At 49.1% G+C, this 23,924-nt stretch overlaps 1 protein-coding gene across 1 annotated transcript in view; it reads left to right on the forward strand.

Moving 5' to 3' along the window:
• Positions 1-17,884: 17,884 nt before the first annotated feature.
• Positions 17,885-23,924, forward strand: part of DPY19L1 (dpy-19 like C-mannosyltransferase 1) — a 131,978-nt gene continuing 125,938 nt past the window's right edge. Inside the window, exons 1-5 of the mRNA XM_068126592.2 lie at positions 17,885-18,504; positions 20,760-20,784; positions 21,144-21,231; positions 21,498-21,635; positions 23,559-23,679. Coding sequence (XP_067982693.2) covers positions 18,309-18,504; positions 20,760-20,784; positions 21,144-21,231; positions 21,498-21,635; positions 23,559-23,679 — 568 coding nt within the window. The 5' untranslated portion in view covers positions 17,885-18,308. The remainder of the gene's footprint in view (positions 18,505-20,759; positions 20,785-21,143; positions 21,232-21,497; positions 21,636-23,558; positions 23,680-23,924) is intronic.

The following is a 23,924-nucleotide window of genomic DNA, read 5'->3' on the forward strand; positions in this document are numbered from 1 at the left end:
AACCACTTTTGCACTTGTATTAGTGTGGAAAAAACCATTTTTGCACTTGTGATAGTGTTGAAAAACCACTTTTCGCACTTGTGTTAGTGTTGAAAAACCACTTTTCGCACTTGTGTTGGTGCAGGAAACCACTTTTGCACTTGTATTAGTGTGGAAAAACCACTTTTCGCACTTGTGTTAGCGTTGAAAAACCACTTTTCGCACTTGTGTTAGTGTTGATAAACCACTTTTCGCACTTGTGTTCGTGTTGAAAAACCACTTTTCGCACTTGTGTTGGTGCAGGAAACCACTTTTGCACTTGTATTAGTGTGGAAAAAACACTTTTCGCACTTGTGTTAGTGTTGAAAAACCACTTTTCGCACTTGTGTTAGTGTTGAAAAACCACTTTTCGCACTTGTGTTGGTGCAGGAAACCACTTTTGCACTTGTAATAGTGTGGAAAAAACACTTTTTTCACTTGTGATAGTGTTGAAAAACCACTTTTCGCACTTGTGTTAGTGTTGAAAAACCACTTTTCGTACTTGTATTAGTGTTGAAAAACCACTTTTCGCACTTGTGTTGGTGCAGGAAACCACTTTTGCACTTGTATTAGTGTGGAAAAAACACTTTTCGCACTTGTGTTAGTGTTGAAAAACCACTTTTCGCACTTGTGTTAGTGTTGAAAAACCACTTTTCACACTTGTGTTGGTGCAGGAAACCACTTTGGCACTTGTATTAGTGTGGAAAAAACACTTTTTGCACTTGTGATAGTGTTGAAAAACCACTTTTCGCACTTGTGTTAGTGTTGAAAAACCACTTTTCGCACTTGTGTTGGTGCAGGAAACCACTTTTGCACTTGTATTAGTGTGGAAAAACCACTTTTCGCACTTGTGTTAGTGTTGAAAAACCACTTTTCGCACTTGTGTTAGTGTTGAAAAACCACTTTTCGCACTTGTGTTGGTGCAGGAAACCACTTTTGCACTTGTATTAGGGTGGAAAAAACACTTTTTGCACTTGTGATAGTGTTGAAAAACCACTTTTCGCACTTGTGTTAGTGTTGAAAAACCACTTTTCGCACTTGTGTTGGTGCAGGAAACCACTTTTGCACTTGTATTAGTGTGGAAAAACCACTTTTCGCACTTGTGTTAGTGTTGAAAAACCACTTTTCGCACTTGTGTTAATGTTGAAAAACCACTTTTCGCACTTGTGTTAGTGTTGAAAAACCACTTTTCGCACTTGTGTTGGTGCAGGAAACCACTTTTGCACTTGTATTAGTGTGGAAAAAACACTTTTCGCACTTGTGTTAGTGTTGATAAACCACTTTTCGCACTTGTGTTAGTGTTGAAAAACCACTTTTCGCACTTGTGTTGGTGCAGGAAACCACTTCTGCACTTGTATTAGTGTGGAAAAACACTTTTTGCACTTGTGATAGTGATGAAAAACCACTTTTCGCACTTGTGTTAGTGTTGAAAAACCACTTTTCGCACTTGTGTTAGTGTTGAAAAACCACTTTTCGCACATGTGTTGGTGCAGGAAACCACTTTTGCACTTGTATTAGTGTGGAAAAAACACTTTTTGCACTTGTGATAGTGTTAAAAAACCACTTTTCGCACTTGTGTTAGTGTTGAAAAACCACATTTCGCACTTGTGTTGGTGCAGGAAACCACTTTTGCACTTGTATTAGTGTGGAAAAACCACTTTTCGCACTTGTGTTAGTGTTTAAAAACCACTTTTCGCACTTGTGTTAGTGTTGAAAAACCACTTTTCGCACTTGTGTTAGTGTTGAAAAACCACTTTTCGCACTTGTGTTGGTGCAGGAAACCACTTTTGCACTTGTATTAGTGTGGAAAAACACTTTTTGCACTTGTGATAGCATTGAAAAACCACTTTTCGCACTTGTGTTAGTGTTGAAAAACCACTTTTCGCACTTGTGTTAGTGTTGAAAAACCACTTTTCGCACTTGTGTTGGTGCAGGAAACCACTTTTGCACTTGTATTAGTGTGGAAAAAACACTTTTTTCACTTGTGATAGTGTTGAAAAACAACTTTTCGCACTTGTGTTAGTGTTGAAAAACCACATTTCGCACTTGTGTTGGTGCAGGAAACCACTTTTGCACTTGTATTAGTGTGGAAAAACCACTTTTCGCACTTGTGTTAGTGTTTAAAAACCACTTTTCGCACTTGTGTTAGTGTTGAAAAACCACTTTTCGCACTTGTGTTAGTGTTGAAAAACCACTTTTCGCACTTGTGTTGGTGCAGGAAACCACTTTTGCACTTGTATTAGTGTGGAAAAACACTTTTTGCACTTGTGATAGCATTGAAAAACCACTTTTCGCACTTGTGTTAGTGTTGAAAACCACTTTTCGCACTTGTGTTAGTGTTGAAAAACCACTTTTCGCACTTGTGTTGGTGCAGGAAACCACTTTTGCACTTGTATTAGTGTGGAAAAAACACTTTTTTCACTTGTGATAGTGTTGAAAAACAACTTTTCGCACTTGTGTTAGTGTTGAAAAACCACTTTTGCCCTTGTATTAGTGTGGAAAAACCACTTTTCGCACTTGTGTTAGTGTTGAAAAACCACTTTTCGCACTTGTGTTAATGTTGAAAAACCACTTTTCGCACTTGTGTTGGTGCAGGATACCACATTTGCACTTGTATTAGTGTGGAAAAAACACTTTTTGCACTTGTGAGAGTGTTGAAAAACCACTTTTCGCACTTGTGTTAGTGTTGAAAAACCACTTTTCGCACTTGTGTTAGTGTTGAAAAACCACTTTTCGCACTTGTGTTGGTGCAGGAAACCACTTTTGCACTTGTATTAGTGTGGAAAAAACCATTTTTGCACTTGTGATAGTGTTGAAAAACCACTTTTCGCACTTGTGTTAGTGTTGAAAAACCACTTTTCGCACTTGTGTTGGTGCAGGAAACCACTTTTGCACTTGTATTAGTGTGGAAAAACCACTTTTCGCACCTGTGTTAGCGTTGAAAAACCACTTTTCGCACTTGCGTTAGTGTTGATAAACCACTTTTCGCACTTGTGTTCGTGTTGAAAAACCACTTTTCGCACTTGTGTTGGTGCAGGAAACCACTTTTGCACTTGTATTAGTGTGGAAAAAACACTTTTCGCACTTGTGTTAGTGTTGAAAAACCACTTTTCGCACTTGTGTTAGTGTTGAAAAACCACTTTTCGCACTTGTGTTGGTGCAGGAAACCACTTTTGCACTTGTAATAGTGTGGAAAAAACACTTTTTTCACTTGTGATAGTGTTGAAAAACCACTTTTCGCACTTGTGTTAGTGTTGAAAAACCACTTTTCGTACTTGTGTTAGTGTTGAAAAACCACTTTTCGCACTTGTGTTGGTGCAGGAAACCACTTTTGCACTTGTATTAGTGTGGAAAAACCACTTTTCGCACTTGTGTTAGTGTTGAAAAACCTCTTTTCGCACTTGTGTTAGTGTTGAAAAACCACTATTCGCACTTGTGTTAGTGTTGAAAAACCACTTTTCGCACTTGTGTTGGTGCAGGAAACCACTTTTGCACTTGTATTAGTGTGGAAAAACCACTTTTCGCACTTGTGTTAGTGTTGAAAAACCACTTTTCGTACTTGTGTTGGTGCAGGAAACCACTTTTGCACTTGTATTAGTGTGGAAAAACCACTTTTCGCACTTGTGTTAGTGTTGAAAAACCACTTTTCGCACTTGTGTTAGTGTTGAAAAACCACTTTTCGCACTTGTGTTGGTGCAGGAAACCACTTTTGCACTTGTATTAGTGTGGAAAAAACACTTTTTGCACTTGTGATAGTGTTGAAAAACCACTTTTCGCACTTGTGTTAGTGTTGAAAAACCACTTTTCGCACTTGTGTTAGTTTTGAAAAACCACTTTTCGCACTTGTATTGGTGCAGGAAACCACTTTTGCACTTGTATTCGTGTGGAAAAAACACTTTTTGCACTTGTGATATGAAAAGTGGATATCAACACTAACAGGAGCGCGGAAAGTGGTTTTGCAACAATTTCACAAGTGTGCAAAGTGATTTTGCAACAATTACACAAGTGCGCAAAGTGGTTTTGCAGTCCGAGCACAAGTGTGGAAAGTGGTTTTGCAACACCAACACGAGTGTGAAAAGTGGATTTTAACACTAAAAGGAGTGCGAAAAGTGGTTTGCACAAATTATACAAGTGAGCTAAGTGGTTTTGCATTCCTAGCACAAGCGTGGAAAGTGGTTTTGCAACACCAACACAAGTGTGAAAAGTGGATTTCAACACTAACAAGAGCGCAGAAAGTGGTTTTGCAACAATTACACAAGTGTGCAAAGTGATTTTGCAACAATTACACAAGTGCGCAAAGTGGTTTTGCAGTCGGAGTACAAGTGTGAAAAGTGCATTTTAACACTAACAGGAGCGCGATAAGTTGTTTTGCAACAATTATACAAGTGAGATAAGTAGTTTTGCATTACTAGCACAAGTACGGAAAGTGGTTTTGCAACACCAACGCAAGTGCGAAACGTGGATTTTAACACGAACAGCAGTGCGAAAAGTGGTTTTGCAACAAATACATAAGTGCACAAAGTGGTTTTGCATTACTTGCACAAGTGTGGAAAATGGTTTTGAAACAGCAGCACAAAGTGTGAAAAGTGGATTTCAACACTAACAGGAGCACGAAAAGTGGTTTTGCAACAATTATACAAGTGAGCAAAGTGGTTTTGCATTACCAGCACAAGTGTGGAAAGTGGTTTTGCAACACTAACAGAAGTGCGAAAGGTGGATTTTAACACTAACAGGAGCGCAGAAAGTGGTTTTGCAACTATTACACAAGTGCGCAAAGTGGTTTTGCAACAATTACACAGGTGCGAAAAGTGGATTTGAACACTAACAGGGGGACAAAAAGTGGTTTTGCAACAATTGCACAAGTGCGCAAAGTGGTTTTGCATCACCAGCACAAGTGTGGAAAGTGGTTTTGCAACACTAACACAAGTGTGAAAAGTGGAGTTCAACACTAACAAGAGCGCGGAATGTGGTTTTGTAACAATTACACAAATGCGGAAAATTGTTTTGCATCACGGGCACAAGTCTGGAAAGTGGTTTTGCATCAATAACAGAAGTGCGAAAAGTGGATTTAACACTTACAGGAGCGCGAACAGTGGTTTTGCAACAATTACACAAGTGTGCAAAGTGGTTTTGCATCACCATCACAAGTGTGGAAAGTGGTTTTGCAACACCAACACAAGTGTGAAAAGGGGATTTCAACACTAACAGGAGCGCGAAAAGTGGTTTTGCAGTCCTCGCACAAGTGTGGAAAGTGGGTTTGCAACACCAACACAAGTGTGGAAAGTGGTTTTTCAACACCAACACAAGTGTGAAAAGTGGATTTCAACACTAACAGGAGTGCGGAAAGTGGTTTTGCAACAATTACACAAGTGCGCAAAGTGGATTTTAACATGAACAGGAGCGCGAAAAGTGGTTTTGCAACAATTACATAAGTGCACAAAGTGGTTTTGCATTACTTGCACAGGTGTGGAAAGTGGGATTGCAACACCAACACAAGTGTGGAAAGTGGTTTTGAAACAGCAGCACAAAGTGTGAAAAGTGGATTTCAACACTAACAGGAGCACGAAAAGTGGTTTTGCAACAATTACACAAGTGCGCAAACTGGTTTTGCATCACCAGCACATGTGTGGAAAGTGGCTTGCAACACTAACAGAAGTGGGAAACGTGGATTTTAACACTAACAGGAGCTCCAAAGGTGGTTTTGCAACAATTATACAAGTGAGCAAAGTGGTTTTGCATCACCAGCACAAGTGTGGAAAGTGGTTTTGCAACACCAACACAAGTGTGAAAAGTGGATTTTAACACTAACAGGAGCGTGAAAAGTGGTTTTGCAATAATTATACAAGTGAGCTAAGTGGTTTTGCATTACTAGCACAAGTGCGGAAAGTGGTTTTGCAACACCAACGCAAGTGCGAAACGTGGATTTTAACACGAACAGGAGCACGGAAAGTGGTTTTGCAACAATTACACAAGTGTGCAAAGTGGTTTTGCATCACCATCACAAGTGTGGAAAGTGGTTTTGCCCCACCAACACAAGTGGTTTTGCAACAATTACACAAGTGTGCAAAGTGATTTTGCAACAATTACACAAGTGCGCAAAGTGGTTTTGCAGTCCGAGCACAAGTGTGAAAAGTGCATTTTAACACTAACAGGAGCGCGAAAAGTGGTTTTGCAACAATTATACAAGTGAGCTAAGTGGTTTTGCATTACTAGCACAAGCGCGGAAAGTGGTTTTGCAACACCAACGCAAGTGCGAAACGTGGATTTTAACACTAACAGGAGCGCGGAAAGTGGTTTTGCAACAATTACACAAGTGCGCAAAGTGGATTTTAACATGAACAGGAGTGCGAAAAGTGGTTTTGCAACAATTACATAAGTGCACAAAGTGGTTTTGCATTACTTGCACAAGTGTGGAAAGTGGGTTTGCAACACCAACACAAGTGTGGAAAGTGGTTTTGAAACAGCAGCACAAAGTGTGAAACGTGGATTTAAACACTAACAGGAGCACGAAAAGTGGTTTTGCAACAATTACACAAGTGCGCAAACTGGTTTTTCATCACCAGCACAAGTGTGGAAAGTGGTTTGCAACACTAACAGAAGTGCGAAAGGTGGATTTTAACACTAACAGGAGCGCGGAAAGTGGTTTTGCAACTATTACACAAGTGCGCAAAGTGGTTTTGCAACACCAACGCAAGTGCGAAACGTGGATTTTAACACTAACAGGAGCGCGGAAAGTGGTTTTGCAACAATTACACAAGTGCGCAAAGTGGATTTTAACATGAACAGGAGTGCGAAAAGTGGTTTTGCAACAATTACATAAGTGCACAAAGTCGTTTTGCATTACTTGCACAAGTGTGGAAAGTGGGTTTGCAACACCAACACAAGTGTGGAAAGTGGTTTTGAAACAGTAGCACAAAGTGCGAAAAGTGGTTTTCAATGCCAGTACAAGTGCGCAAAGTGGTTTTGCATTACCAGCACAAGTGTGGAAAGTGGTTTTGAAACACTAACAGAAGTGCGAAAGGTGGATTTTAACACTAACAGGAGCGCGGAAAGTGGTTTTGCAACTATTACACAAGTGCGCAAAGTGGTTTTGCAACAATAACACAAGTGCGAAAAGTGGATTTGAACACTAACAGGAGCACAAAAAGTGGTTTTGCAACAATTACACAAGTGCGCAAAGTGGTTTTGCATCACCAGCACAAGTGTGGAAAGTGGTTTTGCAACACTAACACAAGTGTGAAAAGTGGATTTCAACACTAACAAGAGCGCGGAATGTGGTTTTGTAACAATTACACAAGTGCGGAAAATGGTTTGGCATCAAGGGCATAAGTCTGGACAGTGGTTTTGCATCACTAACAGAAGTGCAAAAAGTGGATTTAACACTTACAGGAGCGCGAACAGTGGTTTTGCAACAATTACACAAGTGCGCAAAGTGGTTTTGCATCACCATCACAAGTGTGGAAAGTGGTTTTGCAACACCAACACAAGTGTGAAAAGTGGATTTCAACACTAACAGGAGCGCGGAAAGTGGTTTTGCAACAATTACATAAGTGCACAAAGTGGTTTTGCATTACTTGCACAAGTGCGCAAAGTGGTTTTGCATCACCAGCACAAGTGTGGAAAGTGGTTTTGCAACACTAACACAAGAGTGAAAAGTGGATTTCAACACTAACAAGAGCGTGGGATGTGGTTTTGTAACAATTACACAATTGCGCAAACTGGTTTTGCATCACCAGCACATGTGTGGAAAGTGGTTTGCAACACTAACAGAAGTGTGAAAAGTGGATTTTAACACTAACAGGAGCTCGAAAAGTGGTTTGGAACAATTATACAAGTGAGCAAAGTGGTTTTCCATTACCAGCACAAGTGTGGAAAGTGGTTTTGCAACACTAACAGAAGTGCGAAAGGTGGATTTTTACACTAACAGGAGCGCGAAAAGTGGTTTTGCAACAATTACACAAGTGCGCAAACTGGTTTTGCATCACCAACACAAGTGTGGAAAGTGGTTTGCAACAATTATACAATTCCCGCGCACCTGAAGGGTGAGCTTGCGGGGAAGCCGGATGACCCGGCCGAAACGCCCTCTGGCGATGCGTGCAGGGCTGGGGGGTGGCAGGATGGCGGGGGTGGGGGGTGCTGGGGGTCTGCCCGCCGGGGAGCGGCCTCGACGCGGAGGCAGAGCTGCTTGCTGGGGGTGATCCAGGTTGAGGAGGGCCGGCTTGAGGCTGTCCATGGAGATACGATCTGGAGTACCGCCGATGTCCACGGTGAAGTGCTTGTCCCCGGTCTCCAGCACGCGAAAGGGCCCATCGTACGGGGGCCGCAGCGGTGCCCGGTGGGCGTCGTGCCGGACAAAAACGTACTCCGCCGTGCAAAGCTCCGGGGCGACGTGTGAGGGCGGGCAACCTTGGTGTGCCGTCGGCACCGCGGCGAACCTCCTGGCGGTCTCCTGAAGGGTGGAGCGCTGTTGCGCCGCGGACCAAGGTGCCGTGGAGTCGGGGATAAATTCACCCAGTACCCGCAGTGGTTGTCCGAAGACCAGCTCCGCCAAGGACGGGCGCAGGTCGTCCTTGGACGCCATCCTGAGGCTCAGCAGGACCCAGGGGAGCCTGTCGGCCCAGCTGCCGTCGCGGAGGCTGGCCCAGAGGGCGGCCTTCATCGAGCGATGGAAGCGCTCGCACAGGCTGTTGGCCTGGGGGTGGTAGGCCGTGGTGCGGTGCAGCTTGACGCCGAGCCCTTGCGCCACCGCTCCCCAGAGCTCCGAGGTGAACTGGGGGCCGCGGTCGGATGAGATGTCTGAGGGGGCGCCGAACCGGGCAACCCAGGTGGCGATGAAAGCTTGCGCGACGTCAGCCGCAGCCGTCGCCGCCAATGGCACGGCCTCCGGCCACCGGGTGGTGCGGTCCACCATGGTGAGGAGGTGGGTGAAACCTCGCGAGGGGGCAGAGGTCCCACCAAGTCGACGTGGACATGGTCGAACCGACGTTCGGGCACCGTAAACGGGGCCAACGGGGCCTGGTTGAGGCGGTGGACCTTTGTGCGCTGGCACGTGAGGCACGTTCTGGCCCAGTCGCGGACGTTCTTCCGGAGGCCATGCCAGACGAACTTGGCCACGACAAGCTTCTGGGAGGCGTTCGTGCCCGGGTGGGACAGGCCGTGGATGGCATCAAAAACCGGGTGCTGCCAGCCAGCGGGCACGATGGGGCGAGGCCGGCCACGGGAGACGTCGCACAAGAGGGCAGTGCCCGCGACGTCGAACGGTACCTCGGTGACGCGGAGGCCCGTGACAGCGGTCCAAAAGGGCTGGACGTCGTGGTCGGTGGTCTGGTCCGCCGCCATCCGGGCATAGTCGATCCCGAGGTGGACCGCGTGTGCAACGGACCGGGAAAGGCAATCCGCCATCGGGTTGTCCTTACCCGCGACATGTCGGATGTCCGTCGTGTATTCGGACACGGCAGAGAGTTGACGCTGCTGCCGGGCCGACCACGGTTCGGCGACCTTGGCCATCGCAAAAACAAGGGGCTTGTGATCGACAAAGGCCGTTAACGGGCGGCCCTCGAGATGATGGCGGAAGTGTAGGACCGCCAGGTGAAGCCCGAGCAACTCGCGGTCGAAGGTGCTGTACCGGCGTTCGTGTAGGCGGAGCTGCCGACTACAAAACGCCAGCGGCTGCCAAGCACGATTCACCCACTGTTCGTGCACCGCGCCCACCGCGTAGTCCGACGCGTCGGTGGTGAGGGCGATTGGTGCATCGGGCACCAGGTGCGCCAGCATGGTGGCGTTGGCCAAGGCCAGCTTCGCACCCGCAAACGCCGCGTCCATCTGCTCCATCCAGGCGATATCACCTTTGCCCGGCTTCCCCCGAAGGGCCTCGTGCAGGGGGCGCAGGAGCTGGGCGACGTGGGGCACGAAGTGGTGATATAAATTCACCATGCCCAGGAATTACTGAAGCCCCTTGATCGTGCGGGGGCGCGGGAAACTCCTGACCACCTCCACCTTGGCCAGTAAAGGGATGGCCCCGTGCCTGGTGATGCGGTGCCCCAGGAAGTCGATGGCGGGGACGCCGAACCGGCACTTCGCGGGGTTGATTATCAGGACATGTTGTCCCAGGCGTTCGAAGAGCATGCGGAGATGGAGCAGGTGCTCCTCCCGGGACGCGCTCGCGACTAGGATGTCGTCCAGGTAGACGTAGACGAAGGACAAGTCGTGCAAGACGCTGTCCATGAGCCGCTGGAACGCCTGGGCCGCATTTTTCAACCCAAAAGGCATCCGCAAGAACTCGTAGAGGCCAAAAGGTGTTATAACGGCCGTCTTCGGTACGTCTTCCGGTTGTACGGGGACCTTGTGGTAGCCCCGGATGAGGTCCACCTTGGAAAAAATGGTCATTTTCGCCAACCGGGCGGAAAAGTCCTGAATGTGCGGGACCGGGTAGCGGTCGGGGGTGGTGGCGTCGTTGAGCCGGCGGTAGTCACCGCACGGCCGCCATCCGCTGCCGGGCTTGGGCACAATGTACAGAGGTGAGACCCATGCGCTGTTGGAGCGCCGGACGATGCCCAGCCGCTCCAGTGTGGCGAAATCCGCTTTCGCAACGGCGAGCTTCGTTGGGTCGAGGCGGCGCGCTCGGGCGTAGACCGGTGGTCTGACGGTGGGAATATGGTGTTCCACCCCATGTTTGACGGCCACCGCTGAAAAGGTGGGCCGCGTGAGTGCCGGGAAACTGGTGAGGAGGCGGGTAAACTCGTCCGCTGCCGGAAGCGTACAGACTAACCTCGCCGGGACGGAACCGCTCAGCAAGCCGCTTGGTAAGCTGCTCGGTGAGCCACTCAGCGAGCTGCTCAGCGAGCCGCTCAGTGAGCAAGCGAGCGAGCTGAAGGTTTCGGCCTGGACGAGGCGTCGACGCTTAACGTCCACCAACAGCCCATGCGCACAAAGGAGGTCCGCACCGAGCAGGGCCATTGGCACGCTGGCGGTGACGAAAGACCATTGGAAGCGTTGTCCCCCGAACCGCAGCGAGAGGCAACGCTTCCTGAATGTGCGGATGGGAGTTCCGTTGGCGGTGAGCAAGGCGGGGCCCCGGCCCACGGCTTGCTTGTCAGACGCGGAGGCAGGGAGTACACTTACCTGCGCTCCTGTGTCGCACAGAAATCGGTGACCAGACGAGGTGTCTGTGATGAAAAGGAGGCTGCCGGAATGGCCGACGCTCATGGCCGCGAGTGAGCGCCGGCGTTCTCGTTTCCCGACCCGTCGAAAGAGCACGGCAGGTGGCACGCCTTGGCCTTGCGGCCGAACCTGGCATGATAGTAGCACCAGGTTTGCCCCGGTGGTGGCTGCCGCGTCGGTCGTGACGGCGGTGGTGGACGGGTGTAGCAGCGGCCATGAGGGGGCGCGGCGCTGAAGCCTCCGCACCGGGATCCAGTACGGCAGCGCTATACGTCGGCCACGTGTCACAGGCCGCGAAAAAATTGTCCGCCTCTCTGGCCAGGGCGCGGGGTTCCGTTATGGCCGAACCGGCCAGTGCGAGCCGCACCTGCGCAGGTAGCTGGCAGAGAAAAAGCGCTCGGAAAAGGAAATCCGGGCATTTGTCTCCAAGAAGGGACAACATATAATCCATCCGAATGGACGCAAATGTGTCGCCGAGGACGGGAAGGTCAAGGAGGCGGTCGGCGCGGTCGGCCTCCGTGAGCCCGAACGTGGTGAGGAGAAGGCGTTTGAGAACCGCGTACTTGTGGGTGCCCGGCGGGTGCTGAAAGAAGGACACGACGTGGGCGGCAGTGCCGGGCCCGAGGGCGGCGACCACGTGAAAGTACATGGTGTCATCCGCCGTGATGCCCCGGAGCTGGAATTAGGCCTCGGCCTGCACAAACCAAACGTCGGCCTGTGTTTCCCAGAACTCCGGGAGTTTGATGGCGACAGCATTGGTAGCCATGGCGCATTCAGGGGTCAGCTATGGCTGAACCAGTCGGGGTCACCAGTGTGGTGCTATGCACACACAACTAGTTTGCCAAGAAGGTAGGCCACCACGCGTTGAACAAAACCAAACACTTTATTCAAAGCTCGCTCGTAAGCACTGGGCGGGCTCGACTTTCGAGCCCGCGTATATGTCCCGAGGCCACGCCTTGCCCTCGGGCGTGGCCGGTCGGCCGAAAGGTGGGGCATGTATTCCAGTTCAACCCTGCACCTCATGATGCCTTTTAGTCAGGTGGCTTAGCAACATTTTTTTGGCGTAATGTTACAAGCTGGCCAAAAGTCCCAAATTTGGTATGGAGCTTCGTTTGGACCTATCAATTGATTTTAGCCTAGGAGCCATCCTGACTGTTTCAGATTTTCCAAGATGGCGGCCAAAATTCAAAATGCCGCCAGCAGAACTGAAATATCATATATCTCTGGCTGTAGAAGTCACAGATAGACAAATGAAGTATCAAATCAGGGGTTTTTGAGGTCAGTGAAACTGATTCAGGGAAAGGTACATTTCATATGTCACTTATTTTCAAGATGGCGTCCAAAATCCAATATGGCCGCCAAGGAAAATCATACTACAATGCAAGGACTTCAAAAGTTTGTTCGCCTAAGTCTCAGGCATCGAAGGATGGATTAACTTGACACTTTCCACACCTATAGATATCGTTTTTGACCGTGTAAATGTGGGCCGTTTTTTTCGATTTCTATCCTAATTCGGGGGGTACGGGGAAAGTAACGTTACTTTGCGGGGGTTCGGTGACCCGGATACGCGTCACACCCTCAGGTCATATGGTTTATTTACAAACACCATGCTTTGATGACGCATGACGGGTACTATCCGTCGTAGACGGGTACTATTGCTAGTTAAAATGATGATATGAGAGTATTAACAGAAATTATCTATTTGTGTCTTTTCAGATAAATCAACATGGAGCTACCTGTAGACTTTAGTCACTGCATTATCTGCCAACAAGAAACAGATGAACAGTTAAAATGTCCACTTCTCAGTCCAGGACCAAACGCTGATAATAAGACATCTGCCTACCAGTCATTCTTGAGTAATGTCGAACATTTCCGCGAGATTGATCAGCTCCCAACTGAACTGAAGTTTGGGAGTGATCAAAGTGTTGACGAACTTGTGAACAATTCTGCATTGTGGCATAAATCGTGTCATTTAAAATTCAACAATGAGAAACTGGCAAGAGCAAGAAAGCGAAAGAAATCCAATCCCGATGGTAGACAACAAATTAAGCGCCGGACAATAACTATGATTAGACAATGTTTGTTTTGCGAGAAAGGCGCAGATGAAGGTGACCTCCATCTGGTTTCAACATATGATATGGATGCCAGTCTAAGAGCTATGATCAAAGAAACTGCAAGATACCCAACTACTTGGCACGACGCGACGCCCACGACGCCCGAGCGCCCTGCGCGGTTGGAGGCCGAACTGCCGGTGCAACTGGCGGCTGCCACGCCGCACCGCCCGCTTCCGACACGACGGCCGGGGCCTCCACCTGACCGGGCGTGGTGTTATTACCACGCCAGGTTCGGACACAAGGCTCGGACGTGCCGGCCCCCGTGCACTTTCGGCAGGTCGGGAAACGGCCGGGCCGGCGTTCATTCCCAGCCATGAGCGCCGGCCACTCGGGCAACTTGCTGTTTATTCGGGACAAAGCGTCTGGACGGCGTTTCCTGTGCGACACCGGCGCCCAACTGAGCGCCATACCTGCCTCCGAGCAGGACAGGCTGGACGCAGTTTGCGGCCCCTCTTTGGTCGCTGCTAATGGCTCGGCCATACGCACTTTCGGCCCACGCGTCGTCACCCTCTGCTTCGGCAGCCAGCGCTTTCAATGGACTTTTGTTACCGCCAGCGTCCCCGTGGCTTTGCTGGGCGCCGACTTCCTCTGCACGCACGGGCTGCTGGTCGACGTCAAACGACGTCGCCTTGTCCACGCCGAGACCTTCAGCTCCCTGGCGTGCACAATGAGCAGCTCCGCGCCGACCGAACTGGCGTGCGCCCTCCCAGCAACGAACGAGTTCGCTCGCCTGCTCGCGGAATTCCCGGCCCTCACGCGGCTGACGTTTTCGGCCGTCGCGGTGCGGCACGGGATCGAGCACCACATACCCACTATGGGCCCGCCAGTCTACGCCAGGGCCCGCCGCCTCGACCCAGCCAAGCTCGCCGTGGCAAAGGCCGAATTCGACGCATTGGAGCACCTCGGCATCGTGCGGCGCTCCGATAGCACGTGGGCCTCGCCACTGCACATCGTGTCAAAGCCGGGGGGTGGATGGCGCCCGTGTGGCGACTACCGCCGTCTCAATGACGCTACCACCCCCGACAGGTACCCGATCCCGCATATTCAGGACTTTTCCGCCCGTTTGGCGGGACGGGTCATCTTTTCGAAAATTGACCTGATACGGGGCTACCACCAGGTACCTGTCCGGGCGGCCGACGTCCCGAAGACGGCCGTCATCACGCCGTTCGGCCTGTTCGAATTTTTGCGGATGCCGTTTGGCCTCAAGAACGCGGCCCAGGCGTTCCAGCGCTTGATGGACGGCGTGCTGCGCGACCTGCCGTTTCTTTTCGTCTATCTGGACGACATCCTCGTCGCCAGCACGTCCCGCGCCGAGCACCTCCTCCACCTCCGAACACTGTTCGGTCGCCTCAGCGAGCACGGCTTAATTGTCAACCCGGTCAAATGCCACTTCGGCGCGACGACCGTTGACTTTTTGGGCCACCGCATCACCAAGATCGGGGCCGTGCCGCTGCCGACCAAGGTCGAGGCCATCACCACGTTCCCGCGTCCCCGTTCCATCAAGGCCCTCCAAGAGTTCCTCGGCATGGTGAATTTTTATCACCGATTCGTGCCCCGCGCTGCTCAGCTCATGCGGCCCCTTTACGAGGCCCTCCGGGGCAAGCCGGCCAAGCATGACATTGTTTGGTCCGCGGCCATGGACGCGGCCTTCGCCAGTGCCAAACGGGCCCTCGCCGACGCAACGCTGCTGGCTCACCCGGTGCTCAACGCGCCCATCGCCCTCACTACGGACGCCTCCAACTACGCGGTGGGCGCCGTCCATGAGCAATGGGTGGACGGGGTTTGGCAGCCACTCGCTTTTTTCAGCCGGCAACTCCGGCCGAACGAGTTAAACTACAGCACGTTCGACCGCGAGCTGCTCGGGCTATTCCTGGCCGTTCGCCATTTCCGACACCTCCTGGAGGGCCGCCCGTTCACGGCTTTCGTCGACCACAAGCCGTTGGTCTACGCAATGGCTAAGGTCACGGAGCCGTGGTCGGCCCGCCAGCAGCGCCACCTCTCCGCCGTGTCGGAGTTCACCACGGACATCCAGCACGTCGCCGGCAAAGACAACGCCGTGGCCGACTGCCTTTCGCGGGCCAGCGCGAACGCGGTCCACCTCGGCGTGGACTTCACGCTCATGGCGGCCGACCAGACCACCGACGCCTCGGTGCAGGCACTCCGCGTGGCGGACACGGGCCTCCGCCTGGCCGACATCCCCTTCGCGGGCACCGTCCTGCTCTGCGACGTCTCCCAGGGCCAGCCTCGCCCCATCGTGCCCGTTTCCTGGCAGCGCCGCATCTTCGCCTCCATCCACGGCCTTTCTCACCCGGGCCGGAAAGCTTCTCAGAAGCTGGTGTCGGCGCGTTTCGTCTGGCACAGCCTTCGACGAAACATCCGCGACTGGGCCAATGCCTGCACGGCCTGCCAGCGAGCCAAGGTCCACCGCCACACCCAGGCCCCGCTGGCACCTTTCGCCGTGCCTGAACGGCGTTTCGACCACGTCCACGTGGACCTGGTGGGTCCCCTGCCCCCCTCGCGGGGGTTCACCCACCTGCTCACCATGGTGGACAGGACCACCAGGTGGCCGGAGTCCGTGCCCCTCACCTCCACCACCACCGCCGACGTGGCGCAGGCATTCATCGCCACCTGGGTCGCGCGCTTCAGCGCACCAGCAGACATCTCATCCGACTGCGGCCCACAGTTCACGTCTGAGCTTTGGGGCGCGGTCGCCCGTTCGTTGGGGGTCACGCTGCACCGCACCACGGCCTACCACCCCCAAGCCAATGGGTTGTGCGAGCGGTTTTACCGCTCCATGAAGGCCGCACTCATGGCCGGCCTTCAGGACGACGGTTGGGCCGACCGGCTGCCGTGGGTCCTTTTGGGCCTTCGCACGGCCCCCAAGGAAGACCTCCAGGCGTCCGCCGCCGAGCTCGTCTACGGCCAGCCACTCCGCGTCCCGGGCGAATTCGTGCCTGACGCTACCAGTCCCTGGTCCGCCGCTCGCCAGCACTCGGACCTCCAGGAGGCCGCCCGACGATTTGCCCCCGTGCCGACGTCCCGCCACGGTGGCCCCCAGTCCTACGTCCCCCCGGCGCTTCGCACAGCGGAGTACGTCTTTGTGCGTCATGACGCGCACCGGAGGCCACTCCGGCCGCCGTACGACGGGCCCTTCCGGGTCCTGTGACGGGGCGACAAGTCTTTCATCGTCGACTTCGGCGGCCGGCCGGACCGGATTTCTGTGGACCGCCTCAAACCGGCGCACATGGACGTCGACCGACCACCACGGTTGGCCCTTCCTCCGCGGCGAGGCCGCCCCCCGTCCACAGTTCCCCCCGCTCGACCACCCACCACCACGTCAGACCCCTCCCCACGACCCTCCAGGGGTCGCTTCGGCCGGGTCATCCGGACCCCCCTTAAATTGACCCTGCCGGTGCAGGTCGATTCTGGAGGGGCGTGTGTAGCGGTTACCGCTGGATGTACATAATCGCCTTGCACCGGCCAGAACACGGCCAGACGCGCCTCTCCCGGGCATGCCCGGACTCACTGTTCCCGGGCACGCCCGAACCTCCCGGGCACGCCCGGTCTCGTCTTTCCCGGGCATGCCCGCTCTCGCCTTTCCAGGGCTCACCCAGAGCGTCCGTGCATGCCCGCTATCGCCTTTCCAGGGCTCGCCCAGAGCGTCCGGGCATGCCCGCTATCGCCTTTCCAGGGCACGCCCAGAGCGTCCGGGCATGCCCGCTATCGCCTTTCCAGGGCTCGCCCAGAGCGTCCGGGCATGCCCGCTATCGCCTTTCCAGTGCTCGCCCAGAGCGCCCGGGCACGCCCAGCCTCGACTTGCCAGGCCGCAGCCAAACACGCCCGGGCAGGTCCAGACTCGCCTTTCCAAGGCTCGCCCTTGATACCCGGGCATGCCCGGTATAGCTTTTGCCGGGCAAACTTCCCGACATAAATGTGTATATATATTGCTGCCCGATAAACGGGCTTGTCAGAATACCTGAGCTGTTTTGTTTCAATAAAGCAACTCGGACGAATTCCGTCTTTGGTCGCGTCAATTCTTTCGACTCGCGTTGGAGCGCAGTTCCTTCACCATCATTAAACAATCCACCCCACGAGTGTAACAGAAGCACTACCGTCTACACTGATTTGCCAGTGATTGTGAAGCCGAGCAGCAGCCATTGGTGACCCCCAAAACAAACAGACAACAGACAAGGTTGAAAACATACGTCCTCTCACTTTTGGTAGCGGAGGTATAATAACCGACGACACACACACACACACACACACACACACACACACACACACACACACACACACACACACACACACACACACACACACACACACACCCTCCCTGATCCAAAGGTAGTGGTTTGCCATCGAAGGTGCGCAGAAAGATGTGGATGTTACTGTTACTATGGAAGCTGTGTCTTTTTATTAAAAGCGCATCTCTTTCCACCTTGTCTTTTTCTGGAGAAAGCGGGTTTGCTGGTGAGGGCGTGTTATTTTATGGGAAGAGCGTGTCATTTTATGGGGAGGGCGTGTCATTTTATGGGGAGGGCGTGTCATTTTATGGGGAGGGCGTGTCATTTTCTGTGAAGGGCGTGGCACTTGCTGGAGAAGGCGTCAATCTGACGAGGAATATAGTTTTATCGTGTTAGGAATCTAGGAATATAGTATACTGGAGAAGGCGCGTCTTCGCGCCCTGCTTTCAGCCAATCGTGTAGCAGGTGATGCGCCTCTCAATCGATTCTCAACTCAAATAAAAATAAATGGTGTTCTAACTTCTCGGCCATCAGATACGATGTTTTATTCGATATAACGCTCTCAGTGTATTCCTGTCGAACTTTAACGGTTCGTTTTAGAACGTGTGTATGTATACAAGTAGTCTGATTGGATAACGGTAAAAAGGCCTGTAAAGTCCCGGATCCTCATTGGATCGCCTGCTATTCAGTGCCACGTGAGAACATTTCCGCGTTGCTTCCTGAGCCCTTTTCGGGTCGGGTGATTCCAGTGCGATTCCAAAGAAATCTTTGAATGGGGGGAACCAGCCGAGGGAGCAGGCAGCGTGCTGGGCGCGATGTCCCCTCCTCGGGGTCCCAGGCCGGGAATCGCAGGAAGACTGGAGGTTCGTCTCGGACAACCGTGCGGCAAAGATCAGCGGAGCACGCGACGCGGACTCGAATTTCGAGGTCAGATTTGAACTGGCGGAATCTGAGTCACTGGACCATTGGTGAGTCCCATCATATGATTATTGATAGGTAGCATGTGTAGTATCATATGATATTGATAGGTAGTATGTGATATTGATGGGTAGCATGTGTGGTATCATGTGGTATTGATAGGTTGCATGTGTAGTATCATGTGATATTGATAGGTAGCATGTGTAGTATCATGTGATATTGATAGGTTGCATGTGTAGTTTCTTGTGATATTGATAGGTAGCATGTCTAGTATCATGTGATATTCATAGGTAGCATGTGTAGTATCATATGATATTGATAGGTAGCATGTGTAGTAGGCCTATGTGATATTGATAGGTAGCATGTATAGTATCATATGATATTGATAGGTTGCATGTGTATTATCATATATTGATAGGTTGCATGTGTATTATCATGTGATATTGATAGGTAGCATGTGCAGTATGTGATTGATAGGTAGCATGTGTAGTATGTGATATTGATAGGTAGCATGTGCAGTATCATGTGATATTGATAGGTTGCATGTGTAGTATCATATGATATTGATGGGTTGCATGTGTAGTATCATGTGATATTGATAGGTAGCATGTGTAGTTTGTGATATTGATAGGTAGCATGTGTAGTATATGATATTGATAGGTAACATGTGTAGTATCATGTGATATTGATGGGTTACATGTGTAGTATCATGATATTGATGGGTTGCATGTGTAGTATCATGTGATATTGATGGTTTGCATGTGTAGTATCATGTGATATTGGCAGGTAGCATGTGTAGTATCATGTGATATTGATGGTTTGCATGTGTAGTATCATGTGATATTGATAGGTTGCATGTGTAGTATCATGTGATATTGATGGGTTGCATGTGTAGTATCATATGATATTGATGGGTTGCATGTGTAGTATCATGTGCTTTTTATACTTATAGGTGGTTTGTGTAGTATCATATGATATTGATGGGTTACATGTGTAGTATCATATGATATTGATGGGTTACATGTGTAGTATCATGGGATATTGATGGGTTGAATGTGTAGTATCATGTGCTATTTATAGGTGGTATGTGTAGTATCATATGATATTGATGGGTTGCATGAGTAGTATCATATGATATTGATGGATTGCATGTGTGGTATTATATGATATTGGCAGGTAGCATGTGTAGTATGTGATATTGATGCGTAGCATGTGTAGTCTATTATATTGATAGGTTGCATGTGTAGTATCATGTGCTATTTATAGGTGGTATGTGTAGTATCATGCGATAGTGATTTGCATGTGCAAAGTGTCAGTGTCCAATCACCGACGCGAATCTTCTGAATGAACGAGTAACGGTGTTCTGGGCATTCATTCTTTTATTTGATGTGCAATGCATAGTTTATTACTGTCTCCACTTTAACGGTTTGCTATACGTACAAATGTATCCGTATGTACATCGTCGACCTCTTCAGTTGTCGTACACAAAATACGTGACGCTTTGGGGGGGAAAGGGGGAGGGGTGTTGGTGGGTGTTTTTCGGAGTATCACGGTGGGTTAGGGGGTGTTGGGAGAAAAGGGTGTTGGGGTGCATGTGTAGTATCAAGAGGGTGGGGGGTGGGGGCGGGTGGAGTGGTGGGAGAGAGTGCCACACATGTGACACCATCATGCATTATAGTGTCCAATATGGAACCCCAAAAAAGAGCCACGTATTTTGTGTATGAGTCCTAAATTTTTAGTTGATGCTCAACTAAGAGTGAGTTTTGAGGATGATGCTGAAAACATTTGAATGAAAAAAATATAAGTAAAAACGCTGAAACTAGAATGCGGGACAACCAAATCCCTCTTGCAGACAATTAGTAGTAAGTAGCTGGCATTAATTATTTAGAATTGCGAATCAGAGTTTTGTTTGGGCAGCAGGTAGCATGCAAAGTGTAGTTTATGACACGAGAGCGCTGTTGATCATGTCATATGAGAGTCGCATAATGTTTACACCATCTAAACACAGATATAACCCGTACTTCTAATCCATGATCCTAGATGGATTAAACAGTCCGAGCTTCGACACACACACACACACACACACACACACACACACACACACACACACACACACACACACACACACACACACACACACACACACACACACACACACCTCAAAAGTGTGTTTTGATGATGGTGATGATAATTCTGTTTATTTTTTGAATCAATGACCTTGTACACCACGTCAAAAGCAGTGAGAATGTTTATTTTATGACTTTTGAGTATGATATGGAGTTATCATGGCTTCTTTTTTTCACAGCATTGCTGGTTGCTTTTCTTCATTGGTGAGTTTTGACCAACACAAGAGTACTTTTGGTGTCTCCATGGTGGTATGATGCTATTCTTTGCTGTGGTACAATATAATTCTGGAGTGTACGTGTCATTCATGTGATCATTGCTACTCGCTGTTCAAATTGGGCCCAGGACAGCTTGGGATGAGAATGGAAAAAGTGCCAAAATCATAATGGATTAGTCATGGGCAATGGCATTGCTTGTAATTTATGTGTTAATGCTCAGCTTTTATTGGATGTGACCTGTTGCAGATCACAATATGTTGTCGATATGCATGTATTGTATACCTGATTTTGTTTGCATCACAGTTTTCTAATGGCGCTCTAAGTTTTCGATTTCTCCACGACCTTAGGTACCACATTTCCAGTTTATTCGAAAATGATCGGCACTTTTCACATCTTTCTTCATTGGAGCGGGAGCTCACTTTTCGTACGGAGATGGTGAGCTGGTCTCAGGATGCCCACCCTCACTCTACAGTGTTCTGCACAACTCGGTTACCATGTTCTTCACCATTACATTGTTTTTGTATGTAGACCCAATGAGAGTTTGTCACTATGTATTTCCATTTCACAACATTGTCATAAAAGAAGTCATTCTGTCTGAGGAGTTCAACTTTTATTGGGTGGTTTTATTATCATTTTTGATTGATCAAAGCATTACCTGCTTCATATGTTTGTTTGTTTTTCTCTTGTTTGTTTTGCGGCAGGGCTTGTACTATTCTTACTACAAAACCATTGCAGAGGCTCCGAGGTTTTTGTCAGGTTTGGAGCGAATCATGAGAGACAATTTAACTGAGTTTCCACAGGTTATCAATACCCTCGAGAGGTTTAACCTCTACCCTGAGGTGAGAAGTTATTATTTTATTAATCCAAAGCTTTTTGGGGGGGAAAAGGGGGTGGGGATATTGTAATCAGGTCTGTCTGTTTGTCCGTCCATCCCCTCCTAAACGGTTGTTCAGAAATTCACCAAACTTGGTAATTATGATCACCACATGGAAATCATTTTGGCTCCGCCCCCTTGGGCCCTGTGCTGGGGTTGAAAGGTCAAATACCAAAAATTATGGACACATTTCAAAACATTTTAAATGAAACTTTGTATATGCAATCAACATTGAGGGAAGCAGGAAATATGTAACTATTTTTTTGTATTTGACCCCTGGTTAATGCTCCAGGGGGTGGTTCTGCCGATTTAATTTTAACTAAAAATCGCATTTGGTCAATCCTGGTGGAACGTTTTTGCTGTCTTTAAACTTTGCTTTAGGTGGGGAGCGTGGGGATCTGCGATGGCGCGTGATCGACTTCGATCTAGTATTTTCTTTGGATTCAGAAATGCACATTGTATATGGCTTTGAACCATTTGGACATCCTTAATATAATTCAGGGACATGTCAGAAGTGTTTGTTTGTTTGTCATGCTACTCCTCCTGCATTTCTGGGTTGATTACCTCCAGACTTGCTACATAGGATCAGCATGACGCCATTTATTGTATAGGGTTGTTTTTACCTTTGCCGGTGGTCTTGGGGAGAGGCAGGGGAGGACACTAATTATCTATGTAAATGTATATAGTGTAGCGCCGCCTCGAGGTGGGAAAGGGTATTACAAGTCCCAACCTTTGCAGTACAGTATTCCAGGCCCCAAGCTTTCCTGTACAGTGAGGTGTTTTGAATTATAGGCATTATGCATGTTTTTGCTTCAGAATCAAGACATCGGCGAGTAGGTTGTTATTCAGAAATTATTATTCTTTTCATGCATTATTATAGGGAAAAATGGCCTCTAAAGGTGGTTCATTCATTCATGCATGTTTTTAAATATTTTCGGGAGCGATTGAGGAAGCTATCATTTACCTATACATTGCCCAAATAAAGCTATTTGTCAGAAGAACGTGTTGCATGCTTAGAACAAGATCACCCATATGGCGGGTACTCTGCTAGTGTTCTACGATAGATAAAGTGTGTTGTGGTGTATTGGTGTTCCCTAATGCTGTTATGGTATTAACATGACATGGACTACTCAGAAGAAACAAACTGACTTTAGCCTGTTCCGTCTTTTACTTGCAGAGAATGTATCTCATAGCTGATCTACATTTTCAATAAAACAGATGAAAAAAAAATGATGCAATGTTGATTGAGGTATGCAAACTACCTTGGAAATCAAGGAGTAGCTGACATTTGGGGTCACTAACCCTTCAACTGAGCAAATAAGGAAAATTATTTTATGTTGAGATTAACAGGTGTTAATCTCGACATAAAATTGTTTAATGGTCTCCTATGCCTACGATTCAACAAGGAAAGAGGCAGGATGGCATAGAGGAGTGCACATTCGCCTCTGCATTGTCTAGCCTGGGTTTGAATCGTGCCCCAGCTATTTAACTGTCCCTCTGGTGTTTCCGAGGCAGGGCGAGGCATCGATGTGTCATTCCCCGGATGGATTGATGGTATCTAATGATGTGTTGGAGTGTGAATTTGCTGCACTAAAATAGTGTTCAAGATGAATATGGTGACATATTTCTTTCCAACTGAAGTATTTAACACACTGCCATAATCTCATGGATGTCAACGGTGTGTGCATCTGTTTGTTTGAAATCTCCCATGGAAACTCTGGATCTTATTGATGTTTGAAAATTTGTATGAAAAGTTGCTATCCTTCATTCAATGAGGCTTGTTAAACCTCCCTCAATGAGCACCTACTGTACATAATTTCTTTATTTTAACTGTAAGGATATTTTTATTTCGATTATTTGTAGTACTTATGCATCTCCTCCATTCCAGGTGCTCCTTTCTGCATGGTATCGTGTGTTCATCGCCATTAGTGACACATTTGGCATATCAACGACACAGTGCTGGACTGTCAAAAGAGGCGATGGTCTTGATTCTGTGGAGAGCTGTGAAGGTATGAGACTGATGGGGGTGGGCCTGTACTTTTTGGGGAAAGTCAAGTTTTATGTTTTAATTTGAAGACGGCACCTTCCTTTGTCATGAAACTTGTCCTGTAACTGGAAGGCACAAGTTTGAATCCAATTTCCTCGTGCACTAATTGTATTGCCCTTGCCATTATATTGCACTGACCATCTACTCACTTTCCTCCATTTCTTTGGTTATGACAAAATGTTCTACCTACATGAGCCATTTTTTTAA

The sequence above is a fragment of the Myxine glutinosa genome, chromosome 10, assembly GCF_964187855.1.
Source record: "Myxine glutinosa chromosome 10, kmMyxGlut1.1, whole genome shotgun sequence".
Classification (NCBI taxonomy): Eukaryota; Metazoa; Chordata; class Myxini; order Myxiniformes; family Myxinidae; genus Myxine; species Myxine glutinosa.